General features: G+C 49.1%; 1 protein-coding gene across 1 annotated transcript in view; it reads right to left on the reverse strand.

The window, feature by feature from the left end:
- Positions 1-23231, reverse strand: part of LOC120407631 (elongator complex protein 1-like) — a 126160-nt gene that overhangs the window by 19021 nt on the left and 83908 nt on the right. Inside the window, exons 21-29 of the mRNA XM_039543395.1 lie at positions 22282-22360; positions 20114-20193; positions 16400-16537; positions 15147-15253; positions 14236-14366; positions 12702-12825; positions 3958-4055; positions 3025-3226; positions 582-643 (exon numbers count right to left, since the gene is read on the reverse strand). Coding sequence (XP_039399329.1) covers positions 582-643; positions 3025-3226; positions 3958-4055; positions 12702-12825; positions 14236-14366; positions 15147-15253; positions 16400-16537; positions 20114-20193; positions 22282-22360 — 1021 coding nt within the window. The remainder of the gene's footprint in view (positions 1-581; positions 644-3024; positions 3227-3957; positions 4056-12701; positions 12826-14235; positions 14367-15146; positions 15254-16399; positions 16538-20113; positions 20194-22281; positions 22361-23231) is intronic.

Genomic DNA, 23231 nt, shown 5'->3' on the forward strand with positions numbered 1-23231 from the left:
GCCAGGAAATCCTGCCTGAAGCCATCTACATATTTTCAGCATAAGGACATCTTAACTCCAAGTTTTGTTGATTTTTCTCCTCCACTATCCCCTCTGCCATCCCAAAACCTAGCCCGGCCATGCCAGGGCCAACATCACTCCTGGGCACTCGCTCACTCCACAGGCATGTGAGAAGAGAGACTGGCTTCAAGTTCCTTACAGCAGAGGGCAAAAATCAAGGCTACTTAAGTGTCTACACAAGTGTGATTTAAACTGCAACACATCCAGTGCCAGCATTCTTCACTAGCTACTGCAGCAGCAGACACTGACGTGTTCCTTTCAGGTCTCTTGGCAGCCAACTGAAAGTTATTAAACCCAGCTCAACCATACCCCTGATAAGTCCGCCCATAAACACTTGGGAGCACACCACAGGCTTTGTTGTCCTGTCCTATAGCTTCTATTCAGCCCCAGGCTGGTTAATCTTTTTGTCAGAGGTGCCCAAACAGAGAGAGTCTATATGACAGTGAGGGGACATAAGCCCTGGGTCGAGAGATCGGTATGAGGGCAGGCAGAAGGGAGGGTGTCACCAGGATGCACGGTACCTGTGCATACTGCTCCAGGAGTATGGCTGCCTCAGCATGTTTCCTCTGTTCAACTAGTTTTCCTAGAAAAGAAGGACAGAATTAAGCATTTCAGGAATAGCTGGAGTTTGGGTCCAGACAAGAGACCTGATCTAAAGTGAAGGGTGCCCACCATTGGGGCTAATGAACCCGCAGTCTGTAGCATCCATGAGCCCACTAATACTAATTCTTCCGGCTGGCTGAAGGAAGCCTGTTTGCATCCATCTTCCCTATGCCCAGGGGAGAGAGAGAGTGACCATGTGTGCGTGTAAGTCAGAGCTATGGAGGTTTCCTTTATTTAAACTGGAGCCAGACCTTACAGATCTTGCCCATGCAGAACTTGCCCCAGCCTTCCCACTGCCAGCATGAGGTCTGCAGGGACAGTCATCCCTTCTCTGCTCAATGAGCGCTCATCTCTCAGACCAGAAATGGGCGTAAAGGAGAGAGAGGAAAGGCAGCTGTGCTGTGAAAATTCCCCAGCAGCTTCGCCATCTAATCCTCATCAGTAATAATCACATACATGACAGGAGCACCCAGAGAGCCCAACTGACACTGGGGCCCCATGATGTCTGGTGCGTCACAAGCAGCCTGTGGTCTGCACACAAAGAGGGGGAAAGGAAATGGAAGAGATGAGAAATGACTTCCCCAGGGTCACCCAACAGGTCAGGGGCAGGGCAGGGACCAGAACCCAGGTCTCCTGACTCCCAGCCCTCTGCCCTGCCCTCTGGGTCCCAGTGCTGCACTATCCAGTTAAGCGTTTTAGAAAGCTGTTTTAAAACCCACAGCTTCTAATAAGAGTCAAATTTTTAAAAGTCTGAAGGGGCCACTTTGATCATCTCGCCTGCCCTTCCGTGCAACGCAGGCCATAGGACTTCCCTGAATTAACTCCCAACTCAACTGGAGCATCTCTTTAGAAAAGCTCTTGGTTTAAAGCTGCCGGTGATGGAACACTCAGCGTGACTCTTGGTAAGGAGGTCAAATTAGATGATGACAATGGTCCTGTTTGGCACTAAATCTATGAAAAAAAATTATTCCAGTGGTGAATTCCCCTCATGGATCACAATTTATGCCTTACTTCCCGCCACTGGATCTGTCAGACCTCTGTCTGCTGGACGGAGCAGCCCGCCACTGTCACAATCCCGTTCCCTACGCAGGGAGCTGCATTAAGTAACAGGAATAACCACCAATGAGAGAGCAGGCACACAGGAGCCAAGGGCTTCCGGCAAACCAGCAGGGAGGAGGGTGCCCCAGAGCCATGCCACCCTGCTGGGGCCAACCCCACTGTATCACAACACACAGTTACACTTACCGGGCCTGGAGGAGGGTGGGGTCTGCAAAGGAGTCATTTTGGTCACACTGTGAGTGGGGAATGGGGGAGCAGATTGTACAGGGACCATTAGACCCACTGATGTGTTATTGGGGCAATTTCTAGAACTCTGGTCCCAAAACTTTTGAGGGTCACACCCCCCTTACCCCTGTCCACCCCTCCCCAACCCGCCAAGCCAGCAACAGGGCCACAGCTGGGGGCAGGGACATGGACAGGGGTAAGGGGACGAGCCTGGGGCCACAGCTGGGGTGGGGCCATGGCTGGGGTGGGGGCCAGTGGCCGGGGCCGCGGCCAGGTGTGGCTCCTCTCTCAACCTTGCCCCCAGCTTCAGCTCTAGGCCAGGAACAGAGTGGCACAGGCTGGGGGCTGGTGTGGGGCTGGGAGTGGAGTCGATGCTGAGGCTGGGAATGGGGCCAGGAGCTGGGGAGGCAGCTGGGGGCAGGACCAGAGTTCCGTCCGTCCTCCCCACCCCCCTCCATGGGGCTGGCCCAGGTGTTCTTCTGCACCCCGCAAGGGGGGCACGCCCCACACTTTGGGGACCTCTGTTCTAGAACAAGCGAATACGCTTCCTTCCACAGCCTTCCCTCTCACAAGCAGTCCTGTATGTGGGGATAGCGCTGAGCCGCGCAAGAGCTCTGCCCATTCTCACTAGGCCTGGATGAGACATGAGGCTTCGCTGCTGCAGAACTGTGAGAAAACTAAGTGGTTTTGGCAAAGTGTGTCAGAAGAGAAGTTCAACACACCTCCACCAGAGGAGGATGCAGAAGACAGCTCACTGGGATTGTTTGCTGCAGGCTAGTGGTGCATCCAAGGGTATCCCCCCCCATGCTGGTCCTGGTTCCTGCAATGAATGACATGCCTCCCCAGCAGCTGAGCACACCAAGCCTGGGTAGGAATGCTGTGACATGGCATGGCACACCTCTTAGCAATATTTCAGCTCTATGCTCTGCCCTTTTTCCCTGAGGATCTTGGCCTCTGAAAAACCTACCCTTCTGCTGCAAAAATAATCTGACATTCCCAGTGAAGTGTCAGAAAGTTCCACACTGAACCAGTGACTCCAGATGGCCACCTGTGCTCTGTGCACCCAAAGACTCTTACCTGCCAGGCTCCTTGCAAGCCCAGCCAGCTGATCCGCTGTGTAACCAAGCCGAGAGGCCATGCAGAGGGCCTGCTGCCAGCTGCCACTGCTCAGAAAGGCATCGAGGGCTCTCTCAAATGCACCGCAGCGGGCAAAGATCAGTCCAGCCTGCTCATACAGATGCTTCTGGTTCAAGTGCTCCCCGAAGGCACTGCCGACAGCCTGCGAGAGTCAGACAAACAGCGAGAACAGAATCACCAGCAGGCCTGAAGAACGAGGAGCCAAGGAAATTGGTCCTGGTTTAGCTCACAGCAGCCAGCTGGCTCAGGGCTCAGAGCTTGCCCTGGCCAACGTCCCAGGGCACAAGAATGCACACGTGCTCTCTCTCACACATGACAAGAGCACACAGGCATGCAATGTGCATACTACTCTGCGCCTCCTGGGGCTGGGTAGGTTCTCAGGGCAGCTGTCATGCAGGCAGTGGGAAGCCCACCATGGCAAGATCCCATGAGGCCAAGGCCTAGGTTTGGTTGCAGGGCAGCAGTTCTCTTGCTGCTCAGGATTCCTGCCCATAACAGATCAGTTATTGCACAGGCTGCAGGGTGACTTCAGAAGGGCAATGGGTGGGGGGCAGATCTCTCAGGGAACACATCGGGGGGCAGGAACAGCAATGCTGCAAAGGATTGGGATCTGAGCAGCAGCCCCCCAAATGAGGGAGACGAGGAGCACTGCAGACACTTCTCATTATTAACATCCCCTCCCCCACTCACCGAGGGGCAGTAAGAGCAGCTGCCGCTCACCATTAAACAAAACAGAACAGTTTGGAAGTGCAGTGCAGAGAACAGGAGTTCCTGGTTTCAAGCATTCCGTATTAACCCCTTGCAGCCAACAGGGGCCAGCTTTCCATGAGCACAGCAGAACCACTCCCTAGGTTCACAGCACAGGTCACGCACCTTGTGTTCTGGAGTATCAGGTGGATACAACTTCAGGGCTTCGTTATACAGATTCTGATCCTTCACCAAGTTGAGAAATTCAGAGAAGTGCTCTGTACCTGAGGAAACAATGGACTGTCCTCCAGTGGTACAGACACAGCACGGCAGGCCACACAACTCTCACCAGTTCACCTGCGCTGCAGGAAAGGCTGGCTGGTTGAGCTTTGGGCCATAGCACAACTTACCAACTACACCAGTGATACTCAGCCTGTGGCTCGCCGGCCACAAGGGGCTCTTTGCAGCACATGATATTAAAACACCGTGATTTAATTATTAACCAATCAGGATGCTTTTACTATGGTATTAACTAGGGCTGTCAAGCTATTAAAAAAATTAATTGCACGATTAATCACACTGTTAAACAATAATAGAATACCATGTATTTAAATATTTTGGATGTTTTCTACATATTCAAATATACTGATTTCAATGACAACACAGAATACAAAGTGCACAGTGTTCACTTTATATTTATTTTTGATTACAAGTATTAGCACTGTAAAAAAACAAAAGAAATAGTGATTCAGTTAACCTCATATAAGTACTGTAGTGCAATCTCTTTATCATGAAAGTTGAACTTACAAATGTAGAATTTTGTACAAAAAAACTGCATTCAAAAAATAAAACAATGTAAAACTTTAGCGCCTACAAGTCCACTCAGTCCTACTTCTTGGTCAGCCAGTCACTCAGACAAACAAGTTTTGTAACAATTTGCAGGAGATAATGCTACCTGCTTCTTGTTTACAACATCACCTGAAGTGAGAACACGCATTCTCATGGCACTGTTGCAGCCAGCGTCACAAGATATTTGTGTGCCAGATGTGCTAAAGATTCATATATGTCCTTTCATGCTTCAACCACAATTCCAGGGGACATGCGTCCATGCTGAAGGGTTCTGCTCGATAACGATCCAAAGCAGTGCGGACCGACATGTTCATTTTCATTATCCGAGTCAGATGCCACCAGCATTTTTTTTTTGGTGGTTCGGGCCCTGCAGTTTCCGCATTGGAGTGTTGCTCTTTTAAGACTTCTGAAAGCACACCTCATCCCGCTCAGATTTTGGAAGGTACTTCAGATTTGTATACCTTGGGTCGAGTGCTGTAGCTATCGTTAGAAATCTCATATTGGTACCTTCTTTGTGTTTTGTGAAATCTGCAGTGAAATTGTTCTTAAAATGAACATGTGCTGGGTCATCATCCGAGACTGCTATAACATGAAATATATGGCAGAATGCGGGTAAAACAGAGCAGGGGACATACAATTCTCTCTCAAGATGTTCAGTCTCAAATTTAATTAACACATTGTTTTAATGAGCTTCATCAGCATGGAAACATGTCCTCTGGAATGATGGCCAACACATGAAGGGGCATACGAATGTTTAGCATATCTGGCACGTAAACACCTTGCAGTGCCAGTTACAAAAATGCCATGCAAATGCCTATTCTCATTTTCTGGGGACATTGTAAATAAGAGGACAGCATTATCTCCTGGCAATGTAAACAAACTTGTTTGTCTTAGTGATTGGCTGAGGAAGAAGTAGGACTGAGTGGACTTGTAGGCTCTGAAGCTGTACATTGTTTTGTTTTTGAGTGCAGTTATGTAACAAAAAAAAAATCTATATTTGTAAGTTGCATTTTTACAACAAAGAGCTTGCACTCCAGTACTTTTATGAGGTGAACTGAAAAATACTATTTCTTTTATAATTTTTGCAGTGCAAATATTTGTAATAAAAAATAATATACACTTTGATTTCAATTATAACACAGAATACAATGTATATAAGAAAATGTAGAAAAAATCCAAACTATTTAATACATTTCCATTGGTATTCTATTAACAGCACGATTTTTTTAATCGCAATTAATTTTTTTGAGTTAATTTTGTGAGTTAACTGCGCCCTACTATTAACCAATTGTAGTTGATGAAATAATACTTCGTCAGTCATTTTGCTGTAAGAATTATATATGTGTGTGTGTAAGTTAAATATGTCCTCTGTCATACTGTTTAAATATGAATCTATAGTACTACAGTAAATGAAACAATGACTTCACACTCCTGTGTGCTGATCGCTAATTTGGCTCCTGAACCACTGAGATCTGAGTATCACCGAGCTACACCTTAGCTTCTGTAGGACATGGGATGCAGGCCTGGCGCCACCACAGCCCATAAGGAGCTTTGTTGTAGGAGCCAGGATTGTTTCCTGGCCACAACCTGAACAACAATGAGGTGATCTGAGCCATTCAGGACACAGGACTGTGCCATTGTTTCAGCCACACACCACCATCTCTGCATGCCCACAACAAACAGAACTAATGATCAACTTGCTTCCTTTACAAGCCACATTTACGACAGAACTTGTGCTTCAGCAAAAGAGCCCTCCATAAAAAGTGTCTTTCCAAAGCAAGGTATAAAATCAAGTAATGAAGTTAATCTGTGCAACAGCAACAAAGCTAAACAAGGATCCCACACTGGCTTCCTGTGACACTCATTTTCTTTTTACCCTATTTTGTAGAAGGTGGTGAAATGTGAAATGCTATAAAAGACGGTTACTCACCGTAGTAACTGTTGTTCTTCGAGATGTGTTGCTCCTATCCATTCCAGTTAGGTGTGCGCGCCGCGCGTGCACGGCTCTCCAGAACATTTTTACCCTAGCAACTCCGGCGGGCCGGCTGGCGCCCCCTGGAGTGGCGCCGCTATGGCGCCTGTTATATACCCCAGCCGGCCCGTCCGCTCCTCAGTTCCTTCTTGCCGGCTACTCCGACAGTGGGGAAGGAGGGCAGGTCTGGAATGGATAGGAGCAGCACATCTCGAAGAACAACAGTTACTACGGTGAGTAACCGTCTTTTCTTCTTCGAGTGATTGCTCCTATGCATTCCAGTCAGGTGATTCCCAAGCCTTACCTAGGCGGTGGGGTCGGAGTGAGACGTGGCAGAGTGTAAGACTGCGGAGCCGAAGGCTGCATCGTCTCTAGATTGCTGCACCAACGCGTAATGGGAGGCGAAGGTGTGGACAGAAGACCAGGTGGCCGCGCTACAGATGTCCTGGATGGGAACATGGGCCAGGAAGGTGGCTGACGAGGCGTGCGCTCTCGTTGAATGAGCAGTGAGGCGGCATGGTGGCACGCGAGCAAGCTCGTAGCATGTCCGAATACATGCCGTTACCCACGAAGAAATCCGCTGGGAGGAGACCAGCTCACCCTTCATGCGATCGGCGACTGCCACAAACAGCTGGGTCGAACGCCGGAAAGGCTTTGTCCGCTCGATGTAAAAGGCAAGGGCCCTGCGGACGTCCAGGGTGTGAAGCTGTTGCTCCCGAGGCGAGGCATGCGGCTTCGGGAAGAAGACCAGGAGGAAGATCTCCTGGTTGAGGTGGAAGGCCGATACCACCTTAGGGAGGAAGGCCGGATGTGGTCGAAGCTGTACCTTGTCCCCGTGGAAGACGGTGTAAGGTGGACCCACCGTTAGAGCACGGAGCTCAGAGACTCGTCTCGCTGATGTAATGGCGACGAGGAAGGCTGTCTTCCAGGAGAGGTAGAGCAGGGAGCACGTGGCCAAGGGCTCGAAGGGGGGACCCATCAGCTTGGCCAGCACAAGGTTCAAATCCCAGGTCGGGGCAGGACGCCGCACCGGCGGGTACAAGCGGTCCAGGCCTTTAAGGAAGCGGGAAACCATCGGGTTGGAGAAGATGGACCGACCTTCCACAGATGGACGAAAGGCGGACACTGCTGCCAGGTGAACTCTCAAGGAGGAGACCGCAAGACCTTGCTCTTTAAGGTACCAGAGGTAGTCCAGGATGGTAGGGACCGGGACTACGAATGGATTGAGGCCTCGTTGATCACACCAGAGTGCGAATCGCTTCCATTTCGCCAGACAGGTGGAGCGAGTGGAAGGCTTTCTGCTCTCTAGCAGGACTTGCTGTACTGCCGCCGAACAGCCCCTCTCTGCGTGGGTCAACCACTCAGGTACCAAGCTGTAAGATGGAGGGACTGCAGGTTCGGATGGCGGAATCTGCCGAAGTCCTGGGTGATGAGGTCCGGCCATAACGGAAGGGGGATGGGATCCCGAACGGAGAGCTCGAGCAGCAGGGTGTACCAGTGCTGCCTCGGCCAGGCCGGAGCTACGAGTATGACGTGGGCTCTGTCCCTCCGAAGCTTCAGGAGCACTCGGTGTACGAGCGGGAACGGAGGGAAGGCGTAGAGGAGGCGATCCGTCCAGGGGTAAAGGAAGGCGTCCGACAGGGAGCGTGGTGAGCAACCCTGGTACGAGCAAAACAGGTGGCACTTCCTGTTCTCCCTGGAGGCGAATAGGTCTATTTGGGGAAACCCCCACCTCTGGAATATTGTGTGCACGACATCGGGACGGAGGGACCACTCGTGGGAGAGGAACGACCTGCTGAGATGGTCGGCCAGCGTGTTCTGCACTCCCGGAAGAAAGGACACTTCCAGGTGAATGGAGTGGGTCACGCAGAAGTCCCACAGGAGCAGCGCTTCCTTGCAGAGGAGGGAGGAGCGGGCTCCGCCCTGCTTGTTCACGTAGAACATTGCCGTGGTGTTGTCCGTGAACACTGTCACACAGCGGCCTTGCAGGCGGGTGCGGAAGGTGTGACACGCCAAACGGATCGCTCGCAGCTCGCGGATATTGATGTGCAGAGCGAGCTCTTGGGGCGACCAAAGGCCTTGGGTGTGAAGGTCGCCCAGGTGAGCCCCCCAACCGAGCGCTGAGGCATCCGTGGTCAGAGTGGCGGATGGACGAGGAGGGTGGAACGGGACTCCCGCACACACGACCTCAGGGTCGAGCCACCAGCGGAGGGACTCGAGGGTCGGCTTGGTGATCGTGACCACCATGTCGATGGGATCTCGATGTGGCCGGTACACCAACGCTAGCCAAGACTGGAACGGGCGGAGGTGGAGCCGCGCGTAAGCGGTGACATACGTACACGATGCCATGTGGCCCAGGAGGCAGAGGCAGGATCGCACCATCGTGGTCGGGAAGGTGATGAGGTCCCGGATGATGGATACCATCGTCTGGTGCCGAGATCGTGGTAGGCAGGCGCGGGCCAACGAGGAGTCGAGGACCGCTCCAATGAACTCCACCCGCTGCGACGGAATCAAGGTGGACTTCTCGGTATTGATGAGAAGACCGAGTCGCTGAAAGAGGGACAGGATTTCTGTCATCTGGTCCATCACCAGGCGCCGAGACGTTCCGCGAACCAGCCAATCGTCGAGATACGGGTAGACGTGTATCTGACGACGGCGGAGGGCTGCGGCAACCACTGCCATGCACTTGGTAAACACTCTCGGTGCGGTGGATAGGCCGAATGGCAACACTGCGAACTGGTAGTGTGCATTGTTCACCACGAAACGCAGGTAGCGTCAATGGGGAGGGTAGATCGCGACATGGAAGTAGGCGTCCTTCATGTTGAGGGCGGCAAACCAGTCTCCCGGATCCAGAGAGGGAATGATGGTCCCCAGGGTGACCATGCGAAACTTGGGCTTGAGCAGATATTTGTTCAGCTCGCGAAGGTCCAGGATAGGACGTAGCCCTCCTTTCGCTTTGGGGATGAGAAAATATCGGGAATAGAATCCCCTGCCCCTCCTGTCTTGAGGCACTGCCTCTATGGCACCCACGCTCAACAGAGTCTGGACCTCTTGTAAGAGGAGTTGCTCGTGAGAGGGGTCCCTGAAGAGGGACAGGGAGGGTGGGTGGGAAGAGGGGGGCGAAACAAACTGAAGGCGGTATCCCGGCTGTACTGTTTGAAGCACCCAGTTGTCCGTTGTTATTCGGGACCACGCCGAAAAGAAATGGGAAAGGCGGTTGTAAAACAAAAGGGTAGGATCCGGTAGGGAGAGTGATCGGCCGTCCTCGGGCATCCCATCAAAAGGCCTGTTTGGACCCTTGGGGGGCCTTGGAAGGGGCCTGGGCCTGATTGCGCCTGTTGCCGGATGGTCAACGGCGATTCGGGCCTGGTCGCCTGCTGTTGTACGGGCGGTACCGTTGTTGCGGGAAAGACCGGGAGGGTTGTTGTCGGAAGGACCTGCGCTGAGGAGCCAGTGTGTGCATCCCGAGGGTGCGGATGGCGATGCGACCGTCCTTCAGGGTCTGGATCCGGGAATCAGTTTTCTCGGAGAAAAGACCCTGTGTGTCAAAGGGCAGGTCCTGCAACGTATACTGCACCTCCGGTGGCAGGGTGGAGGACTGCAGCCAGGATATGCGCCGCATCGTCACCCCTGAGGCCAAGGTCCGAGCTCCCGAGTCCGCAGAGTCAAGGGCGGCCTGGATGGAGGACCTGGACGATTTCTTCCCCTCCTCCAACAACGCGGAGAATTCCTGGCGGGAGGCTGTTGGTAGGAGCTCTGTAAACTTCGCCAGGGATGCCATGATGTCATACACGTACCTGTCGAGGAGGACCATCTGGTTGGCGATGCGCAGTTGCAAGCCGCCCGCCGAGTAGACCTTGCGGCCTAATAGGTCCATTCGCCGCGCGTCCTTCCACTTTGGTGCAGGGGCAGGTTGACCATGCCTCTCCCTGTCGTTGACCGACTGAACGACCAATGAGTCCGGGGTCGGGTGAGTATATAGATACTCGTAGCCCGTGGGGGGGACAGAGTACTTGCGCTCAACCCCACGGGCCGTAGGAGGGATGGACGCAGGCGTCTGCCAGAGTGTGGTGGCATTCTTTTGTATCGTCCGCACGAACGGTAATGCCATGCGCACTGGAGCCTCTGCTCCAACGACATTCGTTATGGGGTCCTCGTCCTCCTGGACCTCCGCCACGGGGAGAGCCATAGCCGTCGCCACGCGGCGAAGCAGGTCTTGGTGCGCCTTTAGGTCTATCGGCGGAGGCTCCTTGGCCAACGCTCTGGCCACCGCCTCGTCAGGTGAGGACGAGGAAGATAAGCCCTGGACGACAGCCTCCACCGATGGATCTGCTGACTGCTCGTCGACTGGGTCGGGCTGCGTGTGCCTCTGGGGTTCAGGCGGTATGGCAACCGCGCCCGGTGACGAAGGGGCCGGTCGGCTGACGGTCACCTCTGGTACCCTGCGCTCGGAGGCAGGGGCTCTTGGAGGGAATGGCACCCCCTGAGTCTCGTACTGGGCCCAGGGAACCCAGAAGCCCCACTGCTGTGCCCCCTGAGGTTGGCCTTGTGGGGTAGGTGGCAGGTGCCCGTTACTGTCTGCCCCGGAAGCAACCGACGCGGGGCGGGATGGCCATGGAGGCACCGAGGCGCTGACGGATTGCGCCGCCGACTGAGGCAGTCTGTCCCCGGACGGTGCCGAGGATCGGTGTCGGTCGGCACGGTACCGGGATGGTGACCGAGACCAACGTCCGCTGCGGTGCCGGGAGCTCGACCGGGATCCGGACCTGCGGCGCTGGGAGCGGCTGCACGAGTCGCGGTGCCGGGAACGGTGCCGGGAAGCAGACCTCCGTCGGTGCAGACGCAAAGGCGATCGGGACCTGGAGCGACGCCGGGAGTGCGACCGGTACCGCGATGTCGAACGGTACCGGGACTGCGACCGGCGTCGGGACGGCGACCGGTACCGCGATGGCGAGCGGTGCCGAGATCGCGAGCGACGGGACGGTGACCTGCGGCAGGACCGGGAACGTGACCGGGAGCGTCGTCTGTGCCATCTGTCCGGAGAGGGGGGCCGTACCATCATTGCCGGCTTTCCCGCCGAAACGACAGCCCGCACCGGCGGTGCCGGGGGCTCGGTGCCTCTGTGAGCTCTATGAGCTCGCACGCCGTGGAGAAGGTCTCCGGCGTCGATGGCAGCCGGAGCTCAACCGCGGTCGGTGCCGGGGAGCATGGCGGTGCCGGACTCGACGGCCCTTGCGGCGCCGGAGTCAACGGCCCGGTGCACGTCCTGTGCACAGCCACAGTGGGGACCGCAGGTGGCGCAACTGTCTTGGCTGCTGGGCCCTCAGCGTGGGGCTTTGCACCCGCTTTCGCCGGCTTGCGCTTCCTTGATGGCGACAGGGAGCGGTGCCGGGCCTTCAGTGCCGGTGGCTGAGGTCGCGGAGTCTCGGTGCCGGAACGGCCCGGGGCCGGCGGTGCGCTCCGGACCGATGAAGCCTTCGGCGCCGGCGCGGACGGTGCCGGGGGCTGGAGCGAAGCCTCCATGAGGAGCTGCTTTAATCGTATGTCCCGCTCCTTACGCGTCCGGGGTTTGAAAGCGGAACAGATAGAGCACTTATCTGCCCTGTGACTCTCGCCGAGGCACCGGAGGCAGGAGTCGTGCGGATCCCCTACTGGCATAGGCCGCTGGCAAGATGCACAGGGCTTAAAGCCCGGTGCCTTGGGCATGAGCCCGCACCGGGGGAGGAAAGGGAGGGGAAAACCCCCCTTAACCTTATCCTAAAAACTAACTATCTAACTAACAGAAACTATCTACACTAATCACTAAACGAACTATATACACGAGAAGGTAGCGAGAGCTAGGGTTGTGGAGGACAGAGAGCACTCCACAGTTCCAACTGGCCGTCACGGGCGGTAAGAAGGAACTGAGGAGCAGACGGGCCGGCTGGGGTATATAACAGGCGCCATAGCGGCGCCACTCCAGGGGGCGCCAGCCGGCCCGCCGGAGTTGCTAGGGTAAAAATGTTCCGGAGAGCCGTGCACGCACACCTAACTGGAATGCATAGGAGCAATCACTCGAAGAAGAACAGAGAATCATGTCCCAGAGACACAATACATGCAGGGCACTTACCACATTTGCTGAGGTGACAGAGTGCCTTCTTGTACCTTTTCAGGTATTTGTCGATAGTGTAGCGTTGATAGTTGGTTTCCATTTTCCGGAGGGTGTTTAAGAATGGCAGGTACTCCTTAGGGTCCTGCAAGGCACATCAGATAACTGCATTGTTTCTTATATGTCAAACTGCTCAGTCAAATAATACCCTGGCAACTGCATCTCCCCCAACATGCAGCCCATAATCAGCAAGGAAAGCTGGAACTATCAATCAAATCTGCTAGCTTTAGAGTTACTAAATATCACTCCCTCTGGATGGTTTATGGCAGTGGCTCTCAACCTTTCCAGACTACTGTACTCCTTTCAGGAGTCAAATTTGTCATGCATGCCCCCAAGTTTCAGCTCAACTTAAAAACTACTTGCTTACAAAAATCAGACATAAAAATACAAAAGTGTCACAGCACACTAATACTGAAAAATTGCTGACTTTCTCATTTTACCATATCATTATAAAATAAATCGATTGGAATATAAATACTGTACTTACATTTTGGAATATAGAGCAATATAAACAAGTCATTGTCTGCATGAAATGTTAGTTCGTACTGATTTTGCTAATGCTTTTTATGTAGCCTGTTGTAAAACTAAGCAAATATCTAGATAAGTTGATGTATCCTCTGGAAGACCTCTGCCTATCCCCAAGGGTACACATACCCCTGGTTTGGAACCACTGGTTTATGGTTTTAGGCCGTTCTAGCTAGTTCATTACTGGCTTTGAGATTTGAAAATCAACTCCCATTTGGATTTTAGCTGCATGTCATGGGCAGACAAAGGACGGCTCTATTTTCAGTTTATGATTGTGTTAATTTTTGACATCCTGACAATATTCATCAAAACTGTTTCCTTCTCTGCATTGTCTGACTTTTTGCCAGAGAGTAGATATTCCAGAATCTCATATTTCATTTTTAAAAAGTGTTTCCCGCCTTAACGGTTGGGAAGAAACCCCTAACACTATAAAGGGTGTTTTTACTTGAGGGCCAGCGGCAGCTCCTTCCCTGAAGTTGGGGATCTCTGTGAAGTACCAGCCAGTTCAGAAACAAAGTGTCATGGAGAGCCTCTCCTAAACGAAACCCAACTGGAAAATTCACATGCACACATGCTGTCAACTCAGCTGAGGTCACTGTACACCACGTACCTGATCATCTCAAAAGCACAGAAGTGGAAAGCCAAGATTTCTACACCTCCCTCCAGAGATGCACCCCTCACTAGTGGCACAAAGTCAGCACCCCATTAACTCTGCACTCCAAGGACAGAGCACCCTTGCCCCAGGGATGGTGTATTCCCCAAACCTGAGCAGGTGGTTTCCCAAACAGTGCTGAGGAGACAGTCAGGAGCCGGGAGGCTGGCCTGTGAGGGCACTCGGACTTTAGGGCTGGAAGATGGGTGTCTGGACTGGTACAGAGTTATGGTTCAGAAACAACGTGTCAACTGATCCACCTTTGAAACTTTGGTAATTTTGTTTTGAAAATTAGAAAGCGGTAAGAACAGTAGTGACCTTCTGAGACTTCTCTGCCACCATGACAACCAAATCAAAGTCGTATGTGCCCAGGGAGTGATCGTACAGTTCATTGACGTCAACCAGGAAGAGCAGATACTTCAACGCTGCTTCTGCAGTCACCTCCTCAGCTGCTGGTGAAACAGTCTCTGTAATCGTGGGAAACAGAGCCACCAAAAATCACTTGTACCTTGCACCAATCAGAGGCTGTTCCTGTGAGCTCCAGGCACACCACGAGAATGCATGCTCACTTAGCTCACTAGAAACAGCACGGTCTGATTTCAGAGACAGACTGGCAGTCCCCCTGCTCTAACCATTCATAGAATCATAGAATATCAGGGTTGGAAGGGACCTCAGGAGGTCATCTAGTCCAACCCCCTGCTCAAAGCAGGACCAACCCCATCCCGTTCAGTCTTGTGCTTGAAAGAGGGGATGCTGGGGATGCCTGCCTCAGCTATTCACGTAGTAACCTGAACAGCAGCATGGCAGTCTTCAGGGCCTGGCCTGAAGCAAGGGACAACACAACTTGCATCCTGCTTATATCACTGCAGAATGACATCACGTGTGCCACGCTGAGGGACCAGCGACAGGCAGGGGCACACAGAACACCCATGCAAAAAACCGGGATCAAGGAGGCAGCTAAAACACCCATGCTCATTCACGGATATGATTAACCAATCCCTGACTACAGCATAATGATCACACCACCAGGCAACAGTAACCATGTGTGACTCCATCTCTTCCGTGCTATCCAGTGCTATTTCATTGTTACAGCTAACTTCATAGACTCTGAACTGAACTTTGTGAGGCCTGGACAAATTTCTGTTATTCAGACTCAAAAATCAGGGGTAAATAATGCTAATAATCAGAGCTACTGTGAACTCTCCCCAGGTGTGCAGCCCTTTACTTGCCATCTGAACTAGGAGCACTGTACCTGCAGCTCGTGCACTTTTGAAGGGCAATTTCCAGTTCTGGGGTGCTTTTCTTCACATGGGATGTCAGTATTGAAAGACAGTATCTGAGGGAAACAGACAACAAGAAACAAAGCAAGAAACCAATCAGAAGGAGAAGATCAACAATCTACAGTAGAACCTCAGAGTTACGAACACCAGAGTTACCAGTCAACCACACACCTCATTTGAAACTGGAAGAACAAAGACAAAGGGCGGGGGAGGGGTGGGGTGGGAGGCAAATACAGTACATTACTATGTTAAACACAAGCTACTAAAAAAATTAAGGGAAAGTTTAACCTTGTCAAATCTTTTTTTTTAAGGAAACTGTTTCTGTACTTGTTTCATTTAAAGTAAGATGGTTAAAAGCACCACTTTTCTTCTGCATGGTAAAGCTTCAAAGTTCTATTAATTCAATGTTCAACGTCCGAAAGAACAACCATAACGTTTTGTTCAGAGTTACAAACAACCTCAATTCCCGAGCTGTTCTTAACTCTGAGGTTCTACTGTATTTTTTAAAAGCAGCAAAGAGTCCTGTAGCACCTTATAGACTAACAGATGTATTGGAGCATGAGCTTTCGTGGGTGAATACCCATTTCGTCAGATGCATGTGTATTTTTTAAGTTCTATTATTGAATATTTTAGTGTAGTCTTTGCTTTAATGGAAGGGTTGGGATTTGGGGATTTTGTTTTTTATTTGAAAAGAATAAATGTGAAGAACATATCAAGGAGGAACATTTTGCCTGGGATGATCCCTGGGATATAGTACATATATAAACTCTGATGATATGCCTTAATTAAAACAGAGAACTAGCTTCCTCACCACATCAGCCTTTACCTTTGGACGACAGAACTGAGAGCAAGTTACTAAAGCTAGTCAACTTTTTTTTAAAAAAACCCACAAAGTTTATTGTTGAAAAATGGGCTTTTTTCTGAAGTAAAATTTTTCACCAAAACATTTTCCCCACTGTCAAAAATTTTGATTTTTTGTTAAAAGTTTTAACTAAAATTTCTAAAAAAAATCAGTTTTTCACTTATCAAAAGCTAATTGTCAATAAGTGAAAAGAGAGTCTTACATTTTCAGATAAAAAAAAGAAAAATAGGGCTTCACTTCAAACCCTCTGAAATTAATTTTTTTCTTACTTTTTAGCCAGCTCTAAAAAATGACACTCTATTACTGTTCTGTTCTAAACTGCAGATGGCATTTCACTTACTTTTGAGGATTGATGTTTTCCATGGCAGCTCTCATTGCATCACAGATAAGGTCTACTTTTTTCTGATCAGGACACTGTTGTAGCTGGACGTTGCTGCTAACTGGAGATGGGTACATAGTCTTTGTGAAGTCTTCTTCTCTAAGAAGAAATATGCACTATAAATACCAGTTGGGCCCCAAGTCACAGCCCAGCACAAATACTCGTGCCAGAAGACATATACAGTAACTCCTCACTTAACCCTGTAGTTATGTTCCTGAAAAATGCAACTTTATGAGAAACGATGTTAAGCAAATCCAATTTCCCCATAAGAATTAATGTAATGGGGGTTAAGTTTCAGGAAATTTTTCACCAGACAAAAGACATTATATACATATACAGTATAAGCTTTAAACAATTTTAAATAAACAGTTTAATATTGTACACGGCAATGAATGACTGTGAAGCTTGGTTGAGGTGGTCGAGTAAGAGGGTGGGATATTTCCCAGGAAATGCCTTGCTGCTAAATGATGAACTAGCACTCGGCTGAGCCCTCAAGGGTTAATACGCTGCTGTTCATGTAGCCTCACACTCTACAAGGCAGCATGGACTGAGGCAGGAGGGAGGAAACACAACAGATGCAGGGTAGTAGCTGCAAACACTTCCTGCAAAAACTGAACATGATGTTGAGCCCACACTATCCAGCTGGAGCGCACCACTCCTCCTCCTGACAGCACATGCACGGCTGAACAGGTGCTGACTTTCCAAAGTGCTGGGGGGTGCGTGCATGAGTGAGAGAGAGCAACGTGCATTGCCCCTTTAAGTACGCTGACCCCACTTCAAGTACGCTGCCCTGTTAAGCAGATCAGCCAGTTCAGACAGGAAGCAACAGCTTCCAGCAAGCTCCCTACTTTCTGTCCCTGAGCCCTGTCCCCTCCTCTGCTTTGTGGAGGCGGGTACAGAGTGGGGGACATCCTGATATCAGCACCCCTCTCCCCCACCAAGCAGGAAGCTCCTGGAGCAGCTCCAAGGCAGAGGGCAGGGAGGGAGGGACAGCTGAACTGCTGCTGGGCAGCTGCCCAGTTGAGCCACATGCCTTACGGAGAATTTAGGGGAGCCTCCCCACAAGGAGGGGTGCTCTTCCAGAGAATCTTGCAAGCAGTGGACAAAGCAGGCAGCTGCCAAACGATGTTATAATGGAGCATTGCGCAACTTTAAATGAGCTTGTTCCCCAATAGATCAGCAACGTAACAACGAAACATTAACCGGGACAAAGTTAAATGCGGAGTACTGTACAATACTGTACAATGCACTTTAAGATTACTAGTACTCTCTTCTATGTAGTTCCTTATCCTGTCATTATCTGGCACAACTGGAAAGGACTCATGAAGTGGATTAATATCCATCATGCATGGTTTGTTCTCTTATCCTGTCCCCAGGGAAACATAAAACTTGATACAGGGCAATAGGCAGACTCCATTTCAAGGTGATTTTTTCTCTCTCAGACAACTGGAACGTCTCAGGCAGGAGGCGGGCTCAGACACTTCTGACATGAAGATGATTGGTACTTTTGAAAATTAAGCCATTTGTTTAGGTTCCCAAACAAAGATTTAAGGCTGAGATTTTCAAAATGAGACTCCACACTGTATATTTAGGCATCTAAAGAAGTGGCCTGAGCAAACCAGCAGCTCCCAGTGACTTTAAAGGGAGCAAATCATACTCAGCCTTTTGAAAAATCACTTGGTCAGGAGCCTGAACAATAACCTAAAACCTTAGGAAAAAATGGGTTTCCTTATTCCCCTCTCCAGTTCCCCACAGGAGACCCCGAAATCAGAGGCTGTCAACTACTGAAGCAACTGGTGAGATTTTCTGAAACATTCACGTGGCAAGCCAGAAAAAATACAAACTAGGCCTGTCAAGCGATGAAAAACAGTGCGATTAATCACACTGTTAAATAATAATCGAATACCATTTATTTAAATATTTCTGATGTTTTCTACGTATTCAAATATATTGATTTCAATGACAACACAGAATATAAAGCATACAGTGCTCACTTTATATTTATCTTTTATTACTAGTATTTGCACTGTAAAAAACCCCAAAAGAAATAGTGATCCAATTCACCTCATACAAGTACTATAGTGCAATCTGTTTATCATAAAAATTGAACTTACAAATGTAGAATTATGTACAAACAAGTTTGTTTACATTTACAGGAGATAATGCTGCCCACTCCTTGTTTACCAAGTAACCTGAAAGTGAGAGCAGGCGTTCTCATGGCACTGTTGTAGCCAGCGTCGCAAGATATTTATGTGCCAGATGCACTAAAGATTCATATATGTCCCTTCATGCCTCAACCACCACTCCAGGGGGCATGTGTCCATACTGATGGGTTCTGCTCAACAACAAGTCAAAGAAGAGCGGACCAACACATGTTCATTTTCATTATCTGAGTCAAATGCCACCAGCAGAAGGTTGATTTTTTTTTTTTTGGTGGTTTGGGTTCTGTAGTTTCTGCATCAGAGTATTGCTCTTTTAAGACTTCTGAAATCTGCTCCACGCCTCGTCCCTCTCAGATTTCGGAAGGCACTTCAGATTCTTAAATCTTGGGTCGAGTGCTGTAGCTATCGTTAAAAATCTCATATTAGTACCTTCTTTGCATTTTGTCAAACCTGCAGTGAAATTGTTCTTAAAATGAACATGTGCTGGGTCATCATCCGAGACTGCTATAACATGAAATATATGGCAGAATGTGGGTAAAACAGAGCAGGAGACATACAATTCTCCCCAAGGAGTTCAGTCACAAATTTAATTAACACATTTTTTTTTAACAAGTGTCATCAACATGGAAACGTGTCTCCTGGAATGGTGGCCAACACATGAAGGGGCATACGAATGTTTAGCATATCTGGCATGTAAATGCCTTGCAATGCCAGCTATTAACGTGCCATGCAAATACCTGTTCACAGTATCTGACGACACTGTAAATAAGAAGAGGGCAACATTATCTCCTGTAAATGTAAACAAACTTGTTTGTCTTAGCAATTGGCTGAAGAAGAAGTAGGACTGAGTGGAACTGTAGGCTCTGAGGTTTTATATTGTTTTGGTTTTGAGTGCAGTTATGTAACCAAAAAAAAATCTACAAGTTTTTGTAAGTTGCACTTTCATGATAAAGAAATTGCACTACGGTACTTGTATGCGGTGAATTGAAAAATTCTGTTTCTTTTATCATTTTAGAGTGCAAATATCTGTAATCAAAAATAATATACACTTTGATTTCAATTACAACACAGAATACGTGTATGAAAATGTAGAAAAACATCCAAAATATTTAATAAATTTCAATTGGTATTCTATTATTTAACAGTGCAATTAAAACTGCAATGAATCATGATTAATTTTTTTAATTGTGATTAATTTTTTTTGTTAATGGCTTGAGTTAACTCTTATTAATCAACAGCCCTACTACAAACTGCTACAGCCAAACCAAAATGTAAGTCCCCAGATGGCCAAATCAAACCAATAGCCACAAGTGAGTCCATCTTGCTGAATCCCTCTGCCTGGATGGACCAGGTCCACAGCCAGCTAGCCTGGCAGTTGGAAGCAGTCACCATCCACTTGGTCAGACTGAATCCTCTGGTTCTTTGAGACCCAGCCCCCATTCTCCAGCTTCCAGAACAATGATACTGCGGCTTTATTTACCAGATGTTCTTTTATCAGAAGACCAATACTTACTTCAACTCGGTGAAAAATAAGTTGATGTAATTCACAGAATCTATTTGTTTTATGAAGGTTTCCACATTTTCCAGAAAAACCTGAAGTGAACAAAACCCTTTCAGTGCTGATGCTGTTACTTACAGGCACATTAACACAAAACACACAGAGCAACTTCAAAGGGTCATTTAAATTTGCACATGGGCATATCCAACTCTAAAGCCGACTTACCCTACTCTTCCCATTTACGCACGCTATAGTTTTTTGCATGCAAACAGTATGAGCTGCACAGCACTGGGTACCATCCTTAAGAACCTGTGTACCCACCATGCCCCAAGCTCTCATGCCAGCTGTTCAGTACAAGGCAATGCCAGCACAGGGGAGATAACCTTCTATGTGTGACATGGAACAGAGTTATCTTCACAGCCCTAGGAGCTCTATCCTTCACTCAGATCTGTGCCTCTCTGCTGAGAATCCATCCACATGGATCCACTTGTAGAATCAAGGCCTTAGTAGATACAAGCAGCACAGGTTCCACTAGCATTGCTGCCTTCGGCCTCCTCCGTTGCCAGGAAAAGCTTCCTCCCCTAATTGGCCATTGGGATTCTGATGTGGTGTTGACAGAGCGTTATAAACACTGATTACATAAGAATGGCCATGCTGTGTCAGACCAATGGTCCATCTAGCCCAGTATCCTGTCTTCCAGCAGTGGCCAATGCCAGGTGCCCCAGAGGGAATGAACAGAACAAGGAATCATCAAGTGATCCATCCCCTGTCGCTCATTCCCAGCTTCTGGCAGACAGGCTAGGGACACCATCCCTGCCCATCCTGGCTAATCATAGAATATCAGGGTTGGAAGGGACCTCAAGTCCAACCCCCTGCTCAAGGCAGGACCAATCCCCAACTAAATCATCCCAGCCAGGGCTTTGTCAAGCCTGACCTTAAAAACCTCTAAGGAAGGAGATTCCACCACCTCCCTAGGTAACCCATTCCAGTGCTTCACTACCCTTCTAGTGAAAGTTTTTCCTAATATCCAGCCTAAAGCTCCCCCACTGCAACTTGAGACCATTACTCCTTGTTCTGTCATCAGGTACCATTGAGAACAGTCTAGATCCATCCTCTTTGGAACCCCCTTCAGGTAGTTGAAAGCAGCTATCAGTCCCTTCCAACCCTGATATTCTATGATTCTATGAAATCCCCCCTCATTCTTCTCTTCTGCAGACTAAACAATCCCAGTTCCCTCAGCCTCTCCTCATAAGTCATATGCTCCAGCCCCCTAATTATTTTTGTTGCCCTCCGCTGGACTCTTTCCAATTTTTCCACATCCTTCTTGTAGTGTGGGGCCCAAAACTGGACACAGTACTCCAGATGAGGCCTCACCAGAGTCGAATAGAAGGGAATGATCATGTCCCTCGATCTGCTGGCAATGCCCCTACTTATACAGCCCAAAATGCCATTAGCCTTCTTGGCAACAAGGGCACACTGTCGACTCATAACCAACTTCTCGTCCACTGTAACCCCTAGGTCCTTTTCTGCAGAACTGCTGCCTAGCCATTAGGTCCCTAGTGTGTAGCAGTGCATGGGATTCTTTCATCCTAAGTGCAGGACTCTGCACTTGTCCTTGTTGAACCTCATTAGGTATCTTTTAGCCCAATCCTCTAATTTGTCTAGGTCCCTCTGTATCCTATCCCTACCCTCCAGCTTATCAACCACTCCTCCCAGTTTAGTGTCATCTGCAAACTTGCTGAGAGTACAGTCCAAGCCATCCTCCAGATCATTAATGAACATATTGAACAAAACCAGTCACAGGACTGACCCCTGGGGCACTCCGCTTGATACCGGCTGCCAACTAGACATGGAGCCGTTGATCACTACCCATTGAGCCCGACGATCTAGCCAGCTTTCTATCCACCTTATAGTCCATTCATCCAGCCCATACTTCTTTAACTTGCTGGCAAGAATACTGTGGGAGACCGTATCAAAAGGTTTGCTAAAGTCAAGAAATAACACATCCACTGCTTTTGATGGACCTATCGTAGCCATTGATGGACCTATCCTCCATGAACTTATCTAGTTCTTTTTTTAACCTTGTTACAGTCTTGGCCTTCACAACATCCTCTGGCAAATCCCACACTCCCTGGGAAGCAGAAAAACATGCAAGGGGGGGTACAAGCGCGACTCAAACTTGCCTTGGGATTGTGATCATAAAGAAGGTTGAGGTTGATTCTCAGCTTCCTCATACATTCAAATGCTTCTTTAAACATGAGCCTGTTGGAATGGGTCAAATTCAGCAGGTTTTTAGAGAGGAGTGTGCACTACAATCTAACATACACAGGGAGGGAGGGGAACAGTTGCCAGACTATAAACAAACCTCTATGGCTTAATTTTCACTGCCTTCCCTCTGCAAAGAAAGCTGGCTGTGCCCATGCCCAGTTCCTGTCCTGGCCCAGCCAGACATCACACTGGGGTAGCATTTAATCAGGTGTGGGGCTGTTTTGAAGAGAGTTACATTTGGGTTTAAAGATAACAGTGTATTGGTCACGGATAGAGCTGGGCAGATTTTTTTTCCATGAATAGTTTATTTACCCAAAAATTCATTTTTCAGATGAAAAAAATATTTTCACAAATCCAGCAGTTTCAGACACCTAAATGAAAAAAATTAGAAAAAGTCCAAACAGTTCATTGATATTCTTGAAGTGAAACTTCTCAAAACTATATTTCACTTCGAAATTTGGCCAGGAGTTGTTAAAACATTTTAAAAAGTAAAACACACCCAAAAGCATAACAAAAAAATTAAATCATTTCATTTTGGAGAGGAAAAAGTGAAAAATTTCAGTTCCAGGTTTAACCCAAAATCATTCCCCCTCTGCCCCAATTTTTTGGTTCAATGGCTGAAAAAAACAACTATCCATTCAGCTCTAGTCTCAGGCGCTTTTCTATTCCATTAGAACAGTAACATTTTGCAAGGTTTTATTCCATGAGATAGTCTTGTCTTTGAGGATGAGTTATAATTTGGGGGGGGGAACAGATGGCATTTCTCCCAGCTTGTTCTGCAGTGCTGCTCAGTGAACACAGATGACATACACGTAATTTGCCTATGGTTGTTCCTGTCCCCTAACCTCCATGTCTGTCCTTTAGA

Source organism: Mauremys reevesii, linkage group 6 (genome assembly GCF_016161935.1).
Source record: "Mauremys reevesii isolate NIE-2019 linkage group 6, ASM1616193v1, whole genome shotgun sequence".
Taxonomy (NCBI): Eukaryota; Metazoa; Chordata; order Testudines; family Geoemydidae; genus Mauremys; species Mauremys reevesii.